At 41.2% G+C, this 17,937-nt stretch overlaps 1 protein-coding gene across 1 annotated transcript; it reads right to left on the bottom strand.

Annotated features, from left to right (window-relative positions):
• Window positions 1-2,575: 2,575 nt before the first annotated feature.
• On the bottom strand, window positions 2,576-3,878 carry LOC131237644 (uncharacterized). Its single transcript, XM_058235534.1, has one exon. It carries the CDS (start codon window positions 3,686-3,688, stop codon window positions 2,693-2,695), a length of 996 nt encoding a protein of 331 aa, XP_058091517.1. The 5' UTR covers window positions 3,689-3,878; the 3' UTR covers window positions 2,576-2,692.
• Window positions 3,879-17,937: the final 14,059 nt, after the last annotated feature.

The following is a 17,937-nucleotide window of genomic DNA, read 5'->3' as shown; positions in this document are numbered from 1 at the left end:
CCATCTAATAGAACTCACTAGGGTGAATGGTCTGGATCACCACTAACAACAGATGACGAAAGAGATCAACTTGAAAGTTGACACATGACAGATTGAGTGGGCCACACTCATAATCGAGTTGTTGAGAAATAGGGTGGCAACTGGGCGGGCCCCACAAACATGACGTAGTGATTTAGGAGCCAGCGCAGCAAGCTTAAGGTCAAGGGTTAGATCATAGCTAGCTTATAGGGCAAAAGGATAAGTGGAGAAGAAATCAATGTTAGGTGTGTGGTGTCTTGAAGAAAAGGAATGTCTAGCTGGCTGAGATGCAGGGCCCCCTACATGTGGGGCCCATTGTCTGACAATCTAGATCTTTGTTCTGATGAGCCTCACCAAGTGGGCATACCCCAAAAAACTCTCTCCCATACCTTGTAATCTTAAACCCTAGATATTTTCCCAGTTGATATCTAATCTGGACCATTTATTAAAATTTTTGAATCGAGCCTGGGCCCCACAAGAACTAAACAATGAATAGCTGAGGTTAGCTCTTTATAATTACCACTGAAGCATCATCCTGAGAAGTGAAACCTTTTTGGACTATGGCAATCAATGCACCTAACGTAGCTCACCCACCCATTTCATGGAAATTATCAATGGCTAAGTGGGCGCACCCATCACACAACATAGACCAGCAATGCCGGCTGACGGTAGTTAATAATAAATAAAGAGGAATTCCACCAACCTCGATCTGAGGGGCTTTATGAATTGTACTCCACTTTTCAATCTCGAGAAGTGGGACCCACAGTTCCCTAATCTAGACCGCTGTTTTCCCCATGGATGGACCATTTCCCTGCCCACTAAAGCCTGACCTTTTACGGCTGCTATATATTGTCATCTGAACCTATTTATGGCTGGAGTATGTGTACGCTGGAATCTAGCAGACCAATGGTCAGAACTACTTAATCGTGGGCCCCACTCATCAGAACAACAAACACGACTATTCCAGATCCAAGCCTCGGATGGAGTAACATATAATCCCTTTAAAATACATTGATTGGGAATACTTCTAGATTTCCTCCATCCAATATATTGATGATTGATAACCTTGTTTACACAGTCAATGGCTTATCTGTGGACAGCCATTTCATGATTATTGTCTCAATATTGAGTATACACTTAAACATGGTGTATAAACCATCTGGACCGTCTAACAATCAAGATGGTCAAACCAATAGAGCACGGCTTGGATGTGCCATGATAAAAGAATTGAAGCAGTTGTAAAACCATAGACATTTAATCAATGAAAGTTACTCTCAACTACCTACCAAAAGTTTAGTAATTAGAGCAATTAAAATCAAGAGAGTATACACGATTTGTCTCAGTTGTGCCTATCTAATAAGTACTGTGAGGTGCTGATTGAATGGCGACTCTGCCACCACCTACCTTAATGGTGACTCAACATGGTAGAATTTAATTGGTTCATGTGAAGCCGTCGGAGTTTTACCTCTTGAAGTATTTTGCTTGAAAGGTCTGTGGTGGCACCCGGATTTTCCATGGGTATTAATTACACCTTTAAGATGGCGTATTTTCTGGGCAAAGTCATTGCATTTCGATTTCCACCGTTGATTGTTCTTTGAAAATGAATGTGGCATAAATCTCCTCACCGTCCAACAATGGCAACAGACAAACAATGTGACAAACGTGGGACTCACTGGTCCTAGTAACCTCCCAAAGGTCAGATCAAGTGAGTCCCACTTCCCATCTCCATGACCACTTAAACCCCCAGCGACCCACGTGAACTTCCTTCACGGTCGTTTCACATCATGGGGTCCACTTGAAACAAGTGGGCCCTACCAACCATCATCTGTCAATCTAATTCCCCCATTACATCACTTTTTTTTACCACGGAGGTTGCGTTTGGCTGCAGCAGAGTATCATGCATGATATCTTTATCAGTCTAATTTCGTCCATTTCATGACACCCGGTGCAGCCAAACATACTCAAAACCAAATAACTAAAACCAACAAAATTTAAGGCCTGTTTAGCCAGTTGCATTGGGAAGGATTAGGTGGGATGGAATTGCATTGGTCCTCGTCCGGTGCCAGTTCCACTCCATGTTTGGGAAGAATGGAAAAGCTTGGATGCAGATTAGATGGAATTGCATTGGTCCCATGCCAATTTCACTCACAGTTAGCAAGTTGTGTAGGTCCCACCATGATGTGTGGGCTATATCCACACCATCCACCCATTTTTCAAGATCATTTTAAAACATGGCTAAAAAATTAGGTAGATCTAAAGCTCAAGTGGACCCTACCATAGAAAGCAACCGGCATTGAATACTTATAGTTGGAAACTTCTTTCCTCATTTTTGAGCCCATGCTATAAAATGAAGTTACAAAACAAATAAACAATTTAGATATAAAACATATGTTATTCATGATGGTTGATATATCCATTCAATGTCCCACTGTATTACAAACAAAGCATGGAATTAAGCTTATCCCATGATGACAATCCCTGCTAGGGGTAATAATTATGTTTTTTTGAATCCCATCCCACCCAATCCTTTCCAATGCAACTGGCCAAACAGGCCCTCGAGGAGATAAAAATTCAATTAAGATAGCTCGTGACAGCCAAACACTAGTCCTTGCATGACAATGAAAATCTATTTACAGTCGAATGTGTCCCGCGCAAACTGCACCTTTGACACAACCTAAAACAGGTACGACCGTACAGCGTTTCGACACCGCGTCGCCACCGACGTCTCTTGTTCGTCCTCCGTTAAAACGGCGTCATAACCTTCACCATCGCTGTCGTCACCCACCATCACCGCATCCGCGTCGAACCACGTCTGTCCGTCGCACTCCGTCATCTCCTCTAACGGCGACCCAGCGTTCCTCATGTCCCGCACCACCACCGAACTTCGGTCCTCCTCGCTCACGTACACCTTCTCCACCCCACCGGAATCGATACCCACAACCTGCCTCCGGCGAGGCTGCCACTCGGCGACGACCGACGGGACCCGCCCGCCAACTCGCGCGTCCCAAACACGCAGCGCTACCTGCCGCATGTTCTCCACCCCAGCGGACATGACGACAGCCGGAGAGGGCACACATATCGCCGGAATCTGACCCCCTCCGGCCAAAAACGACCGTATAATCTCTCCTCTGTTCAAGTCCAACATCGAAATCAAACCGCTCGAATTCTCAAATCCAAAACCTAATTCATCCCAGAATTTAACAACACCACCGGAAGACCATTCATCGCCGCTGCTGGACCACCACTTCGATTTACTGCTTTCGCACCGATCTTCGTCGAAACTACAGATACCCTTTACTCCAAAATCCTCATCGTCCATCGATCTCTCATTGATCCGACCTTTCAACGTTGACGGCTCAGCTTCGTCGTCGGACTCCGATGAAGATGAGCAAGATTCATCAAATGGGTCATCGTCGAATCGGACCAACGTGTCCGGAATGACCGATTTGCAATCGCGCAATCTGAGGAATAACATCTTCGTCTTATGCAATATGCTGCTGAAAGTAGCGATGGCGGCGAGAATTATTGCTCCCCACGTCCAGAAGCTGTACAATTTGGAGAATTCTCCGATGGCAGAGAGAGGGGAGAGGCGGGACAGGACAGATGGGTTTTCTAAGCTGTTTATGCCGGCTTCGAATCCGGTGATTGTATTCATGAGTTGTATTTCCATGGCTTTGAAGCGATTAAAAGAATGGGGTTTTTGCTTGTATGGTATAAATACCACTGGTTATGGAATGAAAATTAAGCTGATATTGCAAGGAAAGTATTTGGAGAGAGAGAGAGAGAGAGAGGATTTAGAAGGTGGAAAGGTGAAACAACAGAGAAGAATGACTAGAAAGAGAAGGAAAGTTTAGAGAGGAAGGAACTAGATGAGAATGGGTCGGGTTTTTAAAGAAGGGGGATTCTGGTATGTCGCGTTGAACTGGGCTTGGTGCATCATGTGGTTTTTCTCCAGAACGTACATGTGGTGGGGCCCACCATGGAGGGCCCGATTAACGAAGAGATATTTATTTAGGTGCTCCGGCCTAAAGTTTGTTTTCCAACTGTTTGGTTTTTCACTTCGGATGGCGTGGCCCAATTCTTCAGTGATCCGAGCCGTTGATATGATGGGCCCCATTAGGATGACCCATGGATTAAAAATCTGTCAGATGGAAAATTCCTAACCCTTCAATACGTGGGAAAGAAAGAAAACACAGCAGCGTTCACCTTCAACCAAAAACAGCGCAAATGTTAACCATATAGTCTTATTTCGATGGGTCCCATTTGGACAAACTGAACCGGTTTTCAATATGGGCAAGTGGGGCCCATGCTTCTGTAATCCAGATCATTGTTCTACTGCATTACACAATGGGGAGACGCTTCCCAGAAATTGTTATTGTTGTCGCGTGGAGGGGATGTTGTTGGCGTGGTCTACGTAAGGTATGACACAGCAGGAAGTGGTATGGATTGCCGAACCATGGGCCACACATTTTAGAAGTGAAAAAATTAGGGTTGAAAGTCGGATGGGTTCAACTCCACTGACCTGTAAGACCTTAATTGCCTGATCAGTATAAGTTAATTATAAATTATATTTGAGTGGAGGGACGTGAAATTTTAGTGTTGCCGGTTTTTATTGGTCCATGTCATTTGTAATGACTCAAGCTAATAAGTTACACGGGACTTCTCTCTTCCAATTAGGAAACTCAAGTTGAGTTAGGGGCCATTTGGCACCATGGATTTGAGGGTATTTCAAATCCCTTGGTTGTTTGATACTATAAGGGCCTGTTTGGCTGGGTGGATTGGAAGGGATTGAATGGTACTAGCATGGATGGCATGGATTTCTAGGTAATGATGGTGCTGTCAGTGGATTGTCTTGAGATCCACGGGATTGCTCTATCCCTGGATTCCTATATCCAGTCAGTTAGGCACGCCCGGCTAATCCCGAGATTAACAGTTAAAAATCACCGGTTAGTCACTCAAACATGATTTTGTTCTTGTGGCCCATCCGAGACTTGGAATTTCATCATTTTTGGGCAAAGCATATATTCCATCGGTCCTATTTCAACCATTGTGTTAAACTCTACGTATGTTTACTAATTAGAGATATTAGAATTAATTTAGTCATTAAATTCAAGCCCCTTGTAAATATACCATGCAGAGCTACTTTTGGATTAAAGATATTTCCCAATTTAAGGTGAAACATAGTAAGAGGATTTTAAATCCAAGGGTTCCCAATCTAGCTCTCAAATGGAATTCAGCACCAACCCAACTCAACCTAACCTGCTTAACTTTCAGCTTCAGAAAATTCGCATATGCGTTGGAAAACAAGCATTTTATTCCTATAAAGGGAGTGAATTGCGTGTGACATGGGCAAAGATATCTGCGTGCCCGGAACTGTAGGGTCCGTAGAGATGTTCATGACAAATTCCATCCTTCCATATATTTTGAAAGACATGATAGGCGAGGATTGTGAAAATCAGGCAAATCTAAAACTCATGCGGTCAATACTGCATGAAAAAGTGGGGACTGAACGGTCCAACAGTGGAACATCAGGGTCAGCTCCGGGAAGGTTTCAACGGTGGAAGTTTCTGTTACCACTGTTTTCTTGGTGTGCCCATCTGAGTCCTGGATCTGCCTGATTTTTAGAAATCTGTCCTATTCTGGCCTTTGAAAACAGATAGGCGGAGTGAATTTATCTCGGACATCTCTGTGGACCCTATACGGCCCTGGGCACAGAGATATCTCTATGCCGGGGTCACATCTCTTTGAACCTAGAACATTCTGTTGCCACTCTTCGTTCGCACTTAGAAACCCACTGAATACAGACAGCTACGATTGTCTTCCAGGCTTTCGATATAATTCCAGTAGATTGGCGGTCTGGATTCGGTGATTGTGAAGGACTCACTGATAGACGATCCGGATTCAGCTGCTGTGATAACGTGTTCGTCATGATTAACCAAAGCTTTGCTAATACGCCACCCATGTGCCAGCATGGCATATACGTGCCAGATCCAATCCATCCATCAGATTGGACCTAACTTTTAAATATTTTCCTGGTCCACCGGCCCTGTGGACGCATATTGGAAACATATGAATGGTCTAGAAAATTTCAGCCCAATTTTTCAGAGCCATACATCTGTTTCGTAACTGTGGCCCACCAGAAAAGTGGATGAATCTGATTCTTGACCACATATGCGGCGTGTACACGAGCTTTTTTTGCACGCGTGTGGGCCAAGCAAAGCTCTGATTAACCAACATGGTTCATCGCGGGTATACAGAGCCGTCTTCAATAGAAAAGCGGATGAGGACATTTGAAACAATGACGTGGCGATTTCTGATTGCCAAGGGGATGAGAAAAGGAGATCGATGTTGGTTACACGTCAGAAAAGCGCGGCCTTTTGGGAGGGGGCCGGAATGGAAGGATTAGGTTAGTGAGTCAGCACGTGTATGCCGTGCTGCAGCGACTCAGCACGAAGAAACATAAGATAAAGTCCGCTTAGCTGGGACATGAATATGAGTGGCTGTAAGCCGGTCTAGGTTTAACCATTCAGAACATGACACGTGGCCGACTCAGAAAATGGCCGGCAGAAAACCATCACCGTCTCGAAAATCGAAACGTGAATGCTAACTGCACGCGCGGAGCGTGCACTTTAGAAATGTACTCGCTCGTGTGCACAGAAAATAATCACACGTGTAAAAGATCTAATCCACTCATCTTGCTATCAAAACCAACCATGTGAATTTCATATTAGAAAGATTAGATATAAATGGCCATTAGATAACCCCATCTTGAATAAAACAAATGAACGGTTCAGAAGAACTTACCAGTGGCTCAAAACTTATTTACATGGGAATCTATACAGTCAGGATTACCTGATGAGATTGTCAGATCTCACGCACGTCTGACTCATTTCCACGTGTGAGTCGAGTGCGGATTCCCAGTACACAAGCTAGGTTAATTGAATCGGAGTTATAAGATACTCTGACAGCGTGTAACGTTGGTATGCAGGCGCTGATAGGTTCGACACGTGGCATATATTAACTCAAGATAAGCCTACTGAATTGTAGAAACCAATGCCTCTTGATTACAGTCCCAAAATCAGATTCGCTGAACAATCCTGTCCTCTGATTTGTGAAGGCATGTTTGTTGAAAATGGACCGTTGGATATTTTGATTTTAGCCGTCCACTAAATGTCCACGAATCAGATAGCAAGATAATCATATAACTAGAATTTTTAGTTCATGACACATCTAAACTTGGAACTATAATTTTTGGACGGTTGATCTTGACTTAATTAAATGGAACGTATGCGATTTCGAACTAATTTCCAAGTGCCTGCGTATCATTCACGATATTCACAGTATCATTTGTGCACCACTCAAACTGAAAAGAACGTTCTCGGGCGTCGAAATCAGACTCTTTCTTTATGTGTGAACGATGATTACGAGGGTTTAATAAGGTTGGTGTGACTGCGCAAAGATTTTTTTTTTTTTAGGCTATCAATCCAAACCGTCCAAATCATGGGGCCAATTGGATAGGAGAAGACCCAAAAGGCTTACTAATGGCTAATTTCAATTTGTGATGATTTAATAATGATAATTTTTTGACGGGTCACGCGATACCGTTCAAATTGTGGGTGCCAACTGACTAGATGGGCCATGACCAACGTTCGAGCTGATCCGATGACCTTGACCGCGTAACAGCTAAGCCGTTGAATTTGGACTATTGACCAATTGCATTTGATATCCACCGACCGGATGATTAAGAGCAACCAACTTTACTAATTCTCGGGTCATACCCCATTATGGTGGGGTCCATTAAATGGCCCATGTTCCTTGTATTTATCAGCAATCCAATAATTTGAATTGTGCTTTTTAATATGGGGTGTTTTATACTCTGATGGACTATGAAGCTTGATACACAGGCACTTAGAAAATATACACGTGGCATAATTCCCTCAAATTTAACCCATTAAATGGTAGAATCCACTGCAGCTAAGGCACGACTCCAAAATTGAACAATCGTAAGCTTTGATTTATGGACACTTATTTTCTAAAATACGTTCATTAGGCCGTTAGATATCTTTCAATCGAAATGCTCTGTAATCTGATTACATTCATTCCATGCCATTTCCTAATAGTTTCTAAGTGCCTGCGTGTCAACCATCACCCTCTGCCAGAGTATCGAAGTTTTTTCTCTTTTAATATTGCTAATGGCCCAGATGATTAAAATAGCGTCCTGCACTTCTTACAAAGAAAATAGAGAAGATCAAATACGATAATGTTGAGATTAGCTAGACCTACACGAACTTTCACATGCAGCAAACTTGCCAACTTGGCAAGCATCTAGGCCATCTGACCAGTGAGTAAGTCGGCCCATAGCGTGAAGATTATCATATTAAAAAATAAATAAATAAAAAAATCAGCCTGGTCCACTGATCAAGTGCTCCTCTTGTATATGAAAATGATGGACGGTCTAGAAAAACTCAAGCATTTCGTCAACAACATACATTTTCTTATTAGGACTGACCTGGTATTTGCATAGATCATCTCTAATGAGGGCCATTTCATGGACTGCGTAGATTTCTAATACACTTCCAATGCTGGAGCCCATATGTGTGTCAAAGGGCGTGTATGTGAGGGGAGAATATGTCTACCAAGCCTCCGATTGTAATCCTGTAAAGCAAATACAAGAACTTAAATTAAGCTAACAAACAAGATTCTCAAATGTAATAATAGTTTATGCTTAATACTTTATTTGGAGTGACTTCAATGCACGCAGGTGTTCCCTACTACAGTTGCAATATAAAGCTCAAGCGCTAATCAGATTTTCTAGCTTATGTTAGAAGGAGAACCCAAAAATGAGATGGATATAAGATTCAAATGAGCCACACTAAAGAAAATAGTGGAAATGAAAACACTTACATTGAAACCTTCCTTGAACTCACCCTGATGAAAACACAAATATCTAAATCAAAACTTTGGTAGCATTAATAGAATTTTAATTGTAAGCATTCAGTCTCCATTATTTCTTGTGGTGTGACCCCTTGAGTATTGGATCTAGTTTATTTTTAAGATTATCATAATACAAGCTGGTGACACTAATGAACAGAGTAGATTTCACACTGAGAGCCCACAGGGTTTGGTGTTGAGCATAAACTGGCGTCTGAGAGAGTAGTCGGAGTTTCCTGCAACACATGTTAGAGGGAGTTCCAGCCACACGAAGTCTTATGGGCCCACTGCAACGTCACAGTGTTTCTACTCTGTTCATCGCAAGCTCATGTTAGGATGTGAGCCAAAAAAATTTAGAGAGATCGAGGACCCAAATGGGCCACACCACCTAGAAAAGTTGGGATGGAAATGCCTTGGGCTCTCCGTAATTTTTATATGCCATCTAACCCATTCATAAGGTGAGTGCTGCCATGACGAAGGGAAAACACAAATATCAACCTGATCCAAAACTTTTAAGGGTCCCAATAAGGTTTCAATGGTGGCCATTCACTCCTCAGTATTTCTTACGGTGTGACCCGTTTGAATCTCGGATCTGGTTTAGTCTATAATGGTGAAATGAGCTGGCAAAACTGATGGACATAGTGGATTTTACACAGGCATTTTGGTGGACTCCACAGGGCTTGCAAGAACTCCCCGTGCAGCAGGGTCCCAGGAACTCTCCTACTTGACTTTCAATACACACAATGCGTATGAGAGAGTAGGTGTAAATTATCTTCCGCCATCTAAAGATGGTCAGTGGGAATATAGAAAAGATATTTTAAATGCTAATTTTCAAAAGCCAATTGTGAAATGCATGTTAAAATTCCTGCCCATAGTTAAAGGATTAGGAGTTATGTGCGCACCAGCTGTCAATAAGCAGTGAGCAGACACAATGCGCACCCAAATATTAATGGGGAACAATCATAACATAGTAATTACCGTACATTCAAGCAGTGTGGGGCCCACCAATGATGTTCATGGGGGGATCCAAAATGTGCTTATGCTTTGCCTCATGTTTGGTATAAATTCCAAGACTCATGATCTAAAACAGTTATTGACTAAACTTGGATTCCATGCGTTAAGTGGTTTATGCATTCGAGTGCAACCCCACAATTTTATATTTGACCTTGATAGATATATTTATGGCGCACCTAATACACCTATTAACCAAGAGTTAAGAAAACCTATTAACCATATGGTGAGGCCCAATGTAATATGTGAGAAGCCTATGTGGTAAGGCCATTGCAATATGTGAACCCACCATCATGTATATAATAGTATCTATGATGTCCATCCATTTCCTAGCTAGTATAAGGCCATGGGCCCCCATTATAAGATAGGCTCTAAACGGGCCACTCTCTCGGGTGTAATGATGGTTAAATATCCACATTGTAAATGGAGTTAGTACGATTAGCTTACTTGACTTGAATCGAAAAAGCTCTATTTGGCCCAATTTGAAACTGAATATGAGCCAAATCGAGCTAATTTTTTGAGCTCAAAATTTCGAGCTTGCCCAAGTTCAACTAGACTCGGGTCGAACTGCAACTCAAATCTAATCAACTCGGATTGAACTAGTTTGGGACTCAGTTATTTTGATATTAATGTTGCTCAGCAAGTGTTCGATGAAATGACTCAATGAAGTTTCGGCCGATGCCGAGGATGGTATGGATATGAAACAAATACCCTTATATTTTGATTTTAATGTTGCTTACTGACTATTTGATGAACTACCTCTAAATTGATGCTGTTGTTTTACACTCCGTGAGAGATTAAAGATGCACTCCATGTATTTAAGAAAATGCTACGGAGGCTCGAACTCGGCTCGAATTGCTTGAGCTACTAACTAAATAAAGCCGAGTTGGCAAGTCAAGCTCAAGGACTGAGCCAAGTTGAGTCCGAGCTGGAGTTATCCAGTGAGTGAGCTGAGTCGAACTTTGCCAAGCTCAACTCGATTCGACTCTTGTACAACTCCAAAAACAGTGTGCACTTTACAATCATGCCTAAAACCTATATATGCACATGTTGTGGCCCACGTGAGTTTTAGTGTACCAATTCATACCCTGGTGGGGCTCATCAGATGTCTGTGTTGTTGGCATATACACATCACAGTGGACCCCACATTTCCATCTGGAAGTTCCTCAGTGGGTGTCACCTTATCAATGTTCCCAATTGCTCCCTGGTATGGCCCACCTGAGTCATGGATCAGTATGGATTTGGGGATCGGGCCCAACATTTTGGTGCATCGAATGAATGGTTTGAATTCTACTCTTGGTATCACAGTGGGCCCCACAACTCAACCATATGGTACTCCCTGAATGTGCGGCACAACATGATGTATGTGAATTACATCCACGCCGTCCATCCATTTTGACAGCTCATTTTAGGTCATGATTCAAAAGATGAAGCAGATCCAAATCTCAGGTGGACCCACGACAGAAAACAGTGGTGATTGGCCATTAATAACTTCTTGTGGATCAAAAAGAAATTGTATTAAGCTGATATTTGTGTGGTCACTTCATCCAGGTCCTCGTGACCTTATCAACAGGTTAGATGGAAAATAAACATTCCGGTAGCCCCCAAGATATTTTGATTTTAGCCGTCCACTAAATGTCCACGAATCAGATAACAAGATAATCGTATAACTAGAATTTTTAGTTCATGATACATCTAAACTTGGAACTATAATTTTGGACGGTTGATCTTGACTTAATTAAATGGAACGTATGCGATTTCGAAGTAATTTCCAATTGCCTGCGTATCATTCACGATATTCACAGTATCATTTGTGCACCACTCAAACTGAAAAGAACGTGTTCTCCGGCGTCGAAATCAGACTCTTTCTTTATGTGTGAACGATGATTACGAGGGTTTAATAAGGTTGGTGTGACTGCGCAAAGATAATTTTTTAGGCTATCAATCCAAACCGTCTAAATCATGGGGCCAATTGGATAGGAGAAGACCCAAAAGACTTACTAATGGCTGATTTCAATTTGTGATGATTTAATAATGATAATTTTTTGACGGGTTACGCGATACCGTTCAAATTGTGGGTCCCAACTGACTTGATGGGCCATGACCAACGTTCGAGCTGATCCGATGACCTTGACCGCGTAACAGCTAAGCCGTTGAATTTGGACTATTGACCAATTGCATCTGATATCCACCGACCGGATGATTAAGAGCAACCAACTTTACTAATTCTTGGGTCATACCCCATTATGGTGGGGTCCATTAAATGGCCCATGTTCCTTGTATTTATCAGCAATCCAATAATTTGAATTGTGCTTTTTAATATGGGGTGTTTTATATTCTGGTGGACTGTGAAGCTTGATACACAGGCACTTAGAAAATGTAACGTGGCATAATTCACTCAAATTTAACCCATTAAATGGTAGAATCCACCGCAGCTAAGGCACGACTCCAAAATTGAACAACCGTAAGCTTTGATTTATGGACACTTATTTTCGAAAATATGTTCATTAGGCCATTAGATATCTTTCATTTTCAACCGTTCAATAATTGTCCTTCAATCGAAATGCTCTGTAATCTGATTACATGTATGTGTAAGCAATTTCCTAATGGTTTCTAAGTGCCTGCGTGTCAACCATCACCCTCTGCCAGAGTATCGAAGTTTTTTCTCTTTTAATATTGCTAATGGCCCAGATGATTAAAATAGCGTCTTGCACTTCTTACAAAGAAAATAAAGAAGATCAAATGCGATAATGTTGAGATTAGCTAGACCTACAAGGACTTTCACACGCAGCAAACTTGCCAACTTGGCAAGCATCTAGGCCATCTGACCGGTGAGTAAGTCGGCACATAGCGTGAAGATTATCATATTAAAAATAAATAAATAAAAATCAGCCCGGTCCATTGATCAAGTGCTCCTCTTGTATATGAAAATGATGGATGGTCTAGAAAAACTCAAGCATTTCATCAACAACGTACATTTTCTTATTGGACAGTTGGTAGGACCGACCTGATATTTGCATATATCATCTCTAATGAGGGCCATTTCATGGACTGCGTAGATTTCTAATACACTTCCAATGCTGGCGCCTATATGCGTGTCAAAGTGCGTGTATGTGAGTTGAGAGTATGTCTACCAAACCTCTGATTGTAATCCTGTAAAGCAAATACAAGAACTTAAATTAAGCTAACAAACAAGATTCTCAAATGTAATAATAGTTTATGCTTAATACTTTATTTGGAGTGACTTCAATGCACGCAGGTGTTCCCTACTACAGTTGCAATATAAAGCTCAAGCGCTAATCAGATTTTTTAGCTTATATTAGAAGGAGAACCCAAAAATGAGATAGATATAAGATTCAAATGAGCCACACTATAGAAAATAGTGGAGATAAAAACACCTACATTGAAACCTTCCTGGAACTCACCCTGATGAAAACACAAATATCTAAATCAAAACTTTGGTAGCATTAATAGAATTTTAATTGTAAGCATTCAGTCTCCATTATTTCTTGTGGTGTGGCCCCTTGAGTATTGGATCTAGCTTATTTTTAAGATTATCATAATACAAGCTGGTGACACTAATGAACAGAGTAGATTTCACACTGAGAGCCCACAGGGTTTGGTGTTGAGCATAAACGGGCGTCCGAGAGAGTAGGTGGAGTTTCCTGCAACACATGTTATAGAGAGTTCTAGCCACACGAAGTCCTATGGGCCGACTGCAATGTCACTATGTTTCTACTCTGTTTATCACAAGCTCACGTTAGGATGTCAGCAAAAAAAAATTGCGAGAGATCGAGGACCCAAGTGGGCCACACCACTAGGAAAAGTTGGGATGGAAATGCCTTGGGCTCTCCGTAATTTTTAAATGGCATCTAACCCATTCATAAGGTGAGTGGCGCCATGGCAAAGGGAAAACACAAATATCAACATGATCCAAAACTTCTAAGGGTCCCAATAAGGTTTCAATGGTGGCCATTAACTCCCCAGTATTTCTTATGGTGTGACCTGCTTGAAGCCCGGATCTGATTTAGTGTATAATGGTGAAATGAGCTGGCGAAACTGATGAACAGAGTGGATTTTACACCGGCATTTTGGTGGGCTCCACAGGGCTTACAAGAACTCCCCGTGCAGTAGGGTCCCAGGAACTCTCCTACTTGACTTTCAATGCACACAATGCGTATGAGAGAGTAGGTGTAAACGTATCTTCCGCCATCTCAGGATGGTCGGTGGGAATATAGAAAAGACATTTTAAATGCTAATTTTCAAAAGCCAATTGTGAAATGCATGTTAAAATTCCCGCCCATAGTTAAAGGATTAGGAGTTATGTGCGCACCAACTGTCGATAAGCAGTGAGCAGACACAATGCGCACCCAAATATTAATGGGACCAATCATAACATAGTAATTACCGTACATTCAAGCAGTGTGGGGCCCACCAATAATGTTCATGGGGAGATCCAAATCGTGCATATGCTTTGCCTCATGTTTGGTATAAATCCCAAGACTCAATGATCTAAAACAGTTAGAGCTGTACATGAACCGAGTTAGTACGATTAGCTTGCTTGACTTGAATCGAAAAAGCTCTATTTGGCCGGATTCGAAATTGAATACGAGCCAAATCGAGCTGATTTTTTGAGCTCGAAATTTCGAGCTTGCCCAAGTTCAACTAGACTCTGGTCGAACCGTAACTCAAATCTAATTAACTCGGATTAAACTAGTTCGGGACTCAATTATTTTGATATTAATGTTGCTCAGCAAGTATTCGATGAAATGACTCAACGAAGTTTCACCGATGCTGAGGAAGGTATGGATATGAAACAAATACCCTTATATTTTGATTTTTATATTGCTTACTAACTACTTGATGAAATACCTCTAAACTGATGTTGTTGTTTACACTCCGTGAGAAATTAAAGATGCACTCCATATATTTAAGAAAATGCTGTAGAGGCTTGAACTCGGTTCAAATTGCTTGAGCTGCTAACTGAATCAAGCCGAGTTGACAAATCAAACACAAGGACTGAGCCAAGTTGAGTCCAAGCTGGAGTTATCTAGTGAGTGAGCTGAGTCGAACTTTGCCAAGCTCAACTCGATTCAACTCTTGTACAACTCTTAAAACAGTGCGCACTTTACGATCATGCCTAAAACCTATATATGCACATGTTGTGGCCCACGTGAGTTTTAGTGTACCAATTCATACCCTGGTGGGGCTCACCAGATGTCTGTGTTGATGGCATATACACATCACAGTGGACCCCACATTTCCATCTGGAAGTTCCTCAGTGGGTGTCACCTTATCGATGTTCCCAATTGCTCCCTGGTGTGGCCCACCTGAGTCATGGATCAGTATGGATTTGGGGATCAGGCCCAACATTTTGGTGCATCGAATGAATGGTTTGAATTCTACTCTTGGTATCACAGTGGGCCCCACGACTCAACCATATGGTACTCCCTAAATGTGGGGCACAACATGATGTATGTGAATTACATCCACGCCGTCCATCCATTTTGACAGCTCATTTTAGGTCATGATTCAAGAGATGAAGCAGATCCAAATCTCAGGTGGACCCACGACAGAAAACAGTGGTGATTGGCCATTAATAACTTCTTGTGGCCCAAAAAGAAATTGTATTAAGCTGATATTTGTGTGGTCACTTCATCCAGGTCCTCGTGACCTTATCAACAGGTTAGATGGAAAATAAACATTCCGGTAGCCTCCAAGATATTTTTAATGGTGACTATTCAATCACCACTATTTTTGTGGTGTGGTCCACCTAAGATTTGGATCTGCTTAATGTTTTGGATCATACCCTAAAATGAGCTCTCAAAACCGATGGACAGCATGGATTTAAGTCACATACATCACGTTGGGCCCCACATTCAGGGATCCACCGAAGCCACGCCCATGCTAATTACCATTAGCTGGGACATATCCAATCATCTCCATATATAATATCAAATCTTAATTTAATATAGATCATTTGATGACCCATGAATTATGTGATAACTTTTATTATAATTTAAAATAAAATCAAATGGACCAGCTGTCTCTCTCCCAATGGACAAATATTCCTGGGAACTGACTTTTGTGCATATCATGGGGTCGGTGACTTGGAACCGTCCATTTGGTTGGCTACAATGGGTGGACAAGATTAGACAATCGGCACCGACTGGGTGACCCGAGCCGTCAGATTAATGTGACGCTGCCACCTTCAATGAACCATTTCTACATATTATTTTTCATTAAAATTTGGCAGTTAATTCTTGTATGTAGTGGATTTATTAAGATGTTAGCATAAAGTAATATTAATTGTAATGGTTAGACAATGGCTCCACTTTTTGAAAGTCCATTTGTCTTTGATGATGTATAATTGATACTTTATTATACTTTATTAACGTCATGTGAAGTGGGTTTCAGGCCGAGCCATCAAGTGCTATTATAGTTTAGGTAAGAAGCTCTTTCTTTTTCTTTTTTCTTTCTTTTCTTTTTCGATCTTATGCTGGTGTTATCCGTTCAAGTGGGGTTACCTAGGGGTACATGAATCATGGCTATAAATGGATAATTAAACGAAAACTAGGGTTACTTGGAACATTTGGATAAGGCTCTCTTCCTACTTTAAGAGTTATGTGCCGTTTGGTAAAATTTAAGTTCAACACTTTGCTATTAAAAAATTTGATTTTTAGTGATTTTGGAAATTTAAACCATTTGGTAAAGATAAAATAAAAATAAAAAATTAAGCACTTAATGTTAATAATCATTTAAAATTCATGGTTTTTTTTTTTTCCAATGACCTACTCTCTACTCAAGTAATTTTCCTTTAAAATTTTGAATGTTTGTTGACAAAAATATCCCTATCAATATTTTGAAAAGATAATATTACTCTTTCATGCTTTCAAAATTTATTAAATGTTATGTGACAATTCAATGAGGCTCACCATGATGTATGTGTTATATTTATGCTACCTATTCATTTTTTTCATGTAATTTTAGGGCACGACCATAAAAATGAGGCAGACCTAAAGCTCACGTGGATCACACCATAGAAAGCATTGGGGACAATCATGCCCATAGTTAAAAACTTCCTAGGGCTACCCATAATATTTATTTGCCATCCAACCTTTCATAAGGTCACATGGACTTAGGATGAAGGGAAAATACAAATCTTAGCTTGATCGAAAACTTCTACGGGCCTTAAAAAGTTTTCAATGATAGGCATTGATCCCCACTATTTTCTATGGTGCGGTCCACTTGAGCTTTGGATATACCTCTTTTTCAAGCTCATGCTCTAAAATGATCTGGCAAAAATGATGGACACATATAACACATAAATATGGTGGGGCCCGTAGAACTTTCCCATGTCAACACAATAACAACCAAAGTATCGTGTTCTCCATTTTGCAATCCGACTACACAAGGAGCTGATGATGTGTTATCAGGCTACGCATTAGTGGGTGTTGCCCTAACGAGGGGCCCACCTCAATGTTTATGCTATATATTCAAGCCATCCATCAGTTTTTTCAAATCATTCTAAGGCATGGTTCTAAAAATTAAGCTGATCTACCAAACCATAGGAAACAGTGGTGATTAAATCTCCACCATTAAAAACTTCTTAAGGTCCACAAAAGTTTTGAATCAAGCTGATGTTATGTAATACCCCGTACTTTTCAATGTTAGGGTGTTATCATAAAGTCCTAAATTGGTATAAACATGAATATAACTTAATAGAATGTTTGCCTACATTCCAACCAAATCAGACTGATAGGAGAAATCTTCATCTGTTCATCAAGCCATCCAATTGTTCATCAATACTTAACAATCATTGAACCTTGTTAGAGAAAAATCAAACCATTTATTAACAACATCATCTCCTAGATCACCAAAGTCACCGTTCAATCCTAACGTAGACTGTACATATGCACTAGGACTCTTCAGAGAAACATTTTGTCAATTGCTCTAACACTTGATTTCCCAAATCCA

This window comes from Magnolia sinica, chromosome 2 (genome assembly GCF_029962835.1).
Source record: "Magnolia sinica isolate HGM2019 chromosome 2, MsV1, whole genome shotgun sequence".
Lineage (NCBI taxonomy): Eukaryota > Viridiplantae > Streptophyta > Magnoliopsida > Magnoliales > Magnoliaceae > Magnolia > Magnolia sinica.
The sequence above is the reverse complement of the archived record's forward strand: the minus strand, read 5'-3'. Positions and strand labels throughout refer to the sequence as shown.